General features: G+C 39.3%; 1 protein-coding gene across 1 annotated transcript; it reads left to right on the plus strand.

Moving 5' to 3' along the window:
• The first annotated feature begins 1,508 nt into the window (after positions 1-1,508).
• On the plus strand, positions 1,509-5,107 carry LOC127969358 (suppressor of cytokine signaling 3). Its single transcript, XM_052571242.1, has 2 exons — positions 1,509-1,736; positions 3,022-5,107. The coding sequence occupies exon 2, from the start codon at positions 3,196-3,198 to the stop codon at positions 3,853-3,855; it is 660 nt and encodes a 219-aa protein (XP_052427202.1). The 5' UTR covers positions 1,509-1,736; positions 3,022-3,195; the 3' UTR covers positions 3,856-5,107.
• The last annotated feature ends 1,737 nt before the right edge of the window (positions 5,108-6,844 follow it).

A 6,844-nucleotide genomic window follows, 5' to 3' on the forward strand; every position in this document is an offset into this window, starting at 1 on the left:
GGACAACATCGTTGTTGACCCTGGAACAACATTGTGATTAACCAATCAGATTTGAAGAACCAGTTTATAGATTTTGTGAAGTTTACGCTTAAAATCAGTGTTTGGTGCTTGTACATCAGTGTCATTCATCTATCATATCCTCTGATTTTAGGGATTATTCATGGTTAAGGTTAGGTTTAGGTGTAGGGATATGGTTAAGAATATATTTTTGGAGTAAAATGTTGTTCCAGGGTCAACAAAATATGTTGACCTAGGAACACATCGAACTTGGCAAAATCAGGACGTGCCTCTTATACACTGCACCTTTCCTATTTATATTCTAACTTAGTACATACTAACCAGAGTCTATTTTTAAATAGACTCTATTTTTATCCCTGGAAATCTATTTTTATCCCTGGAACTGATTTTTTTTATTATTTTTTTTTATAAAACATAAAATAATGCACAATATGTTGCATTTCCACTAGAATGCATTCTAATTGTTTTTAGGAATGCTTTTTTTAACATTCAGTGTTTCCTAAAACTTTCATAATTTTTTAGCTTTATTTTATTTCAGTATTATATTAGCTGCAGATAGTCACATTTCAATCTCCGCGACAGTGAAGGCTATTATCTGACAGCTAGACTGTAAGAGGAAATAAATGCATAAGTAGATATAGGCCTAATTAAATATTATGAACTATATAACATGAGTAATTTTAGCATGCATTTTAAGTATCTGGGATATTTCCTCCAAACCTCCAGTTAAATTCTCACTTGCACCCTTATATAATTTAAATCAGTACAATAATGTATTACATCATATTTATATTTATGGCTGGAAGCTAACTGTATTCATTTAATGCACTCTGCACTATGACAGTGTGATTTTAATATTATATGTTACATCATTATATTATATATACAATAAACTTCTGATCGGTTAATTTATTAATGCAAGAATATCCCTAATGTCTAGTTGTCTTTTTTTATATAGGTGGTTTACTGCTGTTATCCTATAGATGGCGTATGGAACAAATCCAGCCAGTAACCCAGAGTCAGCCTTATAAATGCGACTATACTATACTATACTATACTATACTATACTATACTATTACATAGAAAATTGTTGCGTAACTTTAGCATATAGACTTGCATTCTATTTCGAATAACCCTATGTAAGATAAGTCCCAATAATATGACATTCGTTTAATTGGCAAAACGTCCCTTCACGAGTCTGACTGTAAACGACACTCGCACGGGACTCTGCAGAACCGATAAATGAATAAATAAAATAGACCAATAAAACTGAATAATATGCAACATGTGTGTGGTCAGAAATCATCAGTCATAACACACCGACCGCATTTATATCCGCAAGGGCAATGCAACGTTTCACCTTGTGTGAACAGGGAAGGGAGGGGGAAGAAATCCCGTAAAAAAGGGTCACGTTGATTATTTATTGGCAATCCGCCACGTGCGTGCGTGTGTGTGTGTGTGTGTGTGTGTGGTTGCTTTACTGGAACACAAGGGGTGGAGCCTTTAGAAATATCGGTACTTCAACTCGATGGCACGAACCTCTACCTCTGATAGACTTTCACACAGCTGATCTCTGATCAACTGTTAAAAAACTGTCATGAAACCGATCTTTATTCTTTTAAAAGAAGGTCTATTTTGCATAAGCGCTTGTAAGGAAATCACAAAAGGAGCTATGTTTTAAGAAAACTCCCAAGATTGAGTCGGATAAAGCTTTGAAGGTAAAACGACATTTTGCGCTTTATTCTAACGCACTGGAATTATTAAGAATCTATTAGAAATGTATGCATATATTATTATATCGGACTGTTATGCATGCCTGGTATGTAGCCTACTGTGCTACATCGTATCCATATCTATTAAACTGTGTTGTTCAGCTTTGTAATGCGAGCTAATGCACAGTTTAATAGTTTGAAGTCTGCTTTAGGTATATATGCGATCGAGTCGGATTTAACGACCTCAGTAACCAGAATAAATCGGTGAATTTCTATTCCAGTTAGGATAGGAGAGTTAAGGGGTATTTACAGTGTAATACGAGACCGAGACAGTGTGTCATGAATGAGAAATTGGGTTATTCACAACGAACTGGAGGACCTCATTCATAATCTGTTTTCTAATAGCCCAAGAGAGCGATCGAAGTCAATATCGGGTTTACACGGTTGAGCTTGGACTAAAAATAAAGCTTCGATTAGCAACTAGTTAATTTATCCACTGCAAGCAGTTTTAACTTTATCTCGCATCTATCTTACTTATACACATTTCTAATCTAATAGTGACTTGTAAAACTAAAAGATATTGGATTGCTTGCTTATCTACCATTAGTACTAAGAAATAGAATATGGAATAATATACTATTGGGAAGTTGATATTTAAATCACAGATTCCTATAGAATCCACTAACTTGAATCATGTGTTATCAATAGTCTTACTAGATGCTATAGTATTAGTAAAACTGGAATAGGTACCAGCAACATAGACTTATGTACTAGACTAGTGAAATGGGAGTAGTTGATATAAACTACAGATTCCTGTGTATATCATTAACTAAAAAAAAAAAAAAAAAAACTAAAAAAAACATTATCAGGATTTTTGGGAGGTGGACTAGTAGCAATAGTACTAGTAAAGCTGGGAAATGTACCATCAGCATTGGCAAACACCAGATGCATTGGGACGGTGACTAGTAGAAAAGTAGGATTTCACTACTACTGAATTACTTGAAAAATAATCATAGTAAAAAAAACAGACACTAATTAAATAAGTAGAAGTTTGTTTATCTCCAAATGGGACGATTATATCACTGATGCGTTAATGTGATGTTTCTTTGGAGAGGAAGGGTTGGGCTTTAATGATAAGGAGCACATGTGAGAAACAACCAATCCTGTTATTAGAACTATGAATGGCTCTAATAAAAGTGATGTCATAGCAGATGTAAGTCTGCTGGCACTGGCTTCTGTTCTTCTCACTGTTTGATTGATGCTGACATTTTTTATTTGGCTTTTCTTTTAGCTGCCTTCCATACCCACCGAGGCGTCATTTCGTCTGGATGTGGAAGAGGTGCCAGAGCTCTGGGCGTTGTGTTGGTGCTCTCCGGTGCATGAGCACCCTGGCTGGGACGGCCCTTCGGCCCTGGACCCCGAGCACCAGTGGTTGCCGGGCAGTACAGGGGGCGGGCAGAGAGCCATGGTAACGCACAGTAGGTTTGACAGCGCCATGAGCAGCAGCCCCTTTGAAGGCGGCGTGCGCCTGCCCCCCCACCGGTACAAAACGTTCAGTTCTCGGGCACAGTATCAGATGGTGATCGCGGCTTTGCGCAAATTGCAAGAGAGCGGCTTCTACTGGAGCACCGTGAGCGGGAAAGAGGCCAGTGCGCTGCTGAGCACCGAACCCCCGGGCACCTTCTTGGTGCGTGATAGCTCTGACCACCACCACTTCTTCACACTCAGCGTCAAAACGAGCACGGGCACCAAAAACCTGCGCATCCAGTGCGACTCCGTCTCCTTCTTCCTGCAGACTGACCCCCGGAGCGAGCAGGCCGTGCCACGCTTCGATTGTGTCCTCAAACTCATCCATCATTATATGCCATCGACCGAGACGGGGACCTCATCGAAAGTCCAAGCCGTGGGAGAAGGTGGAAGTGCGGCCGACGGAAGCGCCTACTACATCTACTCTGGTGGTGAGAAGATCCCTTTGGAGCTACTGCGTCCACTGGCATCTAGCATGTCCAGCTTGCAGCACCTATGTCGAAAGACTTTAAACGGTCATATAGACATGTCCACCAAACAGGACCAGCTGCCTCATCCACTCCAAGAGTTCCTCCAGGAGTACGACGCTCCTATCTAGCTATTCTTGATGGGTTTCAGATGGGAAGAGAAGAATAAGGCGCTTAAGGAGTTTATCGCTCCCCTGACCTCGGCGTCTGTCAGTATTGCGGGCCAGCTGTGCCTTCGACCTCTGGATTGTGAACTTTTGAAGGACAGCACGAGATACATTCTCATACTCGAGTGGATCTGACATCTCGGCAGCTGTCGACACGAAAGGACTTCCGCGTTTTTTTGCGGCCAGTTGGACTGCTGAAGATAAACATGAGCGTTAGTTGATCAGTACAGGAGTTAAGTGTGCTGCTATGGCCACGGTCCAGGCCTTCATCATCGATCGGGAGACACTCTCTCATGTCTGTTTTCTCCAGCTCAACATTTTTTTTTACTTTCTCCTGGAAGGAAGGAGCAAGAGCTGGGTATTTGCGATGACGTACACATTTCCACTGCTTCTTGCCAAGTGTAATTGCCTCATAAGTGGGCGTGGGGGCGCAAACGGGGTGGCTACTTACCGCTCACGACCGACACTGTCTGCTACGGTGACTGTGTGCGGGGTCAAGGAAAAGGACTAGAGCGAACGTATTGATCCTATCTGTTACCGCAGGCCTTTGACCTCTCTTAGCCCTCTCTGGAGAAGACGGCCCCTCAGTGGACTGTTGTTACTTTGTTCGTGACCGGAGCCAAAGCAAACAGTGGTTTCATTTGTGCTAGGATAAGGCAGGCTGAACATTGTTAATGATATGAGCGTATATATGAATTGTCATTCATATACTGTGAAGCAAATACAAGCACAGTATGAAAAATCTTTAGTAACTTATTTACTGTGGTGTTCGACATGAAGGACCGTGCTTCTCTGATCACACGGAGAAGCATTCGTACTTTGTGTGCTTCAAATCCTCATTCAATAACAACGACACAGTGTTTGTTTCACTAGCAGGACTTGACGTCTGCTATTCAATGAATGTATTATGAGTCTATGGAAGGGCTTATGGTTTCACTTGTAGATTCTTTTACTCTTTTCATTTTTTTTTTGTTGTTCATATTTTGTCAAATCAAGGTGTTTACATGTGTGGCCACCAACAGGACAGCATGTTTTTTACTCTGTCTTTTATAAAGATGTCTCACCTTAAGGTCTGGTCTGATGACCGCAGTGCAAGCTTGAAGATCAGAAAACAAAGGCATTAACATAGAAAATGCAGCAAGAAACTTTGCACATATTTATATTTATAAGATATTTCCATAATTTATATTAAAGAGCACTATTTTTACAAAATGGACCCAGACATGTGCCTCGCATTCTTGTGTGTATAAAGCCATTGGTATTCTCTCTGGCCTCAGGCTGCATGTAATTCAAATATGCATGGTTTTTAATGTGGCCTTTACTGCAGACAAGATTTTCCTCCAGTCATATATATAATCACATACACAGATGAAGATGCCACAACTGCTCTTGTTTTCAGAAAAACAGGTCTGAGGCTTATCTTGAGGTGTGTGTACTGTGTACAGGATGTCACTCTATGCTTTCTCTTTTGATCAGTTAAAACATCTGCCTCATCAAAGTCTTTTTCATAATCTTTATGGATTAATCCTGGTCATTCCTCACTGGAAAAATCAGGGAGTAAAATGCACACAACACATATGTTCAACTCTTATATTTACATTTTATTTTTTAAATATATTCTTTTTAATTAATATTGCCCCTCTGTTTAAGGTTACAATACAATTTTTTTTGCAGATTGTGCATTTCTTGTATGCTTCCACTTATTTAATTGATTAGCCACTCTCTTAATTAATTTTCTCTCTATTTAACTAAAGGCTTTTATCAGATCTCCGTCCTCATATTAGAGGGTAATTAACACATAGTAAAAGTTGTAACTCACAAACCATTAAATGCCTAAGTGGAAAAAAAATCAATAGGCCTTGATAAACGTCCTGAGTGTACCCAATAGAGCTTGACACGATAAGATTTCTGACTTACAGTGCAGACTTTTAATCATAGAAGTACAAAAGTGCTTGTGCAATTAAAAGATAACCACGTTTTTATTTGACAATCAAAGTATTTTTTAAATCATTAGTGCTGATGTGAAAAGGTGTGGTTATATCAGTGGATTCCTATCTGATATTTTGAAGAACTATTACAAAGAAAGTTAACTGAACTATAAAATAAATCCAGACTATATACTAGTATTAAAGAAGATCCTGGAAAGTTTTCAATGACCAGTCTCTTTAGCTTCCTTAATTTTTCATTTGAATAGTTACACATTAAAATTCAAATAGAATATCAGTTCCTTGCAGAATGGAAAAAATAAATGCATGTTTATAACCATACTCGGATTACTTATCTGTGCTTTTGCATTATTCACCCTCGTGTCACAACAAAACCTGTGACTTTCTTCTGCAGAACACAAACGATAAAGTCAGTGGCATCCAAACAAGACTGAACCCTATTGAATTTAATAGTAATCTGTGGACAAAAAACAGTTCACACAGGTTTGGAACAGAATCAGAGTATTCATTTTTGACAGTAAAATGTATTTTATCAGAGATAAACACTTCCCTTCTTATCAGAGTTTCCTAATAATATATGTGTCTGTTTGTTTATACTAGTTCCTGCTTCAGCATTACGGGTAAATTCCACTCACATTCATACCAGACAGCCAAGCATAAGCAATGATGTGTGTGTTTTTGCAAAAGGGCCAGAGAAAGATAGATTTACTCCACAGACTGTTTAGATTCCAAGAAATGTGTTAATATTTATAATACATGTACATGCACGCACGAGGAACCACTGATCTTCTCACAACTCCACTCTGAGTGGTATCTCCCGCTATGTTATTTTTATGGTCGGTATTTGGGAAGTCTCCGCCTTTTCTTCACACTCGTTCAGGCCTTCCTCCTTCTCTTCCTCCCTCCCCTGTGTTTTCAAAACAAAGCAGCAGTCAGTGAGTCCATGCCCCATTTGGTCAAAGCCAACGCCCGTGAAAAACACAAAGCCCCCCCGGTTCACAAAGTTC

This window comes from Carassius gibelio, chromosome B12 (assembly GCF_023724105.1).
Source record: "Carassius gibelio isolate Cgi1373 ecotype wild population from Czech Republic chromosome B12, carGib1.2-hapl.c, whole genome shotgun sequence".
Classification (NCBI taxonomy): domain Eukaryota; kingdom Metazoa; phylum Chordata; class Actinopteri; order Cypriniformes; family Cyprinidae; genus Carassius; species Carassius gibelio.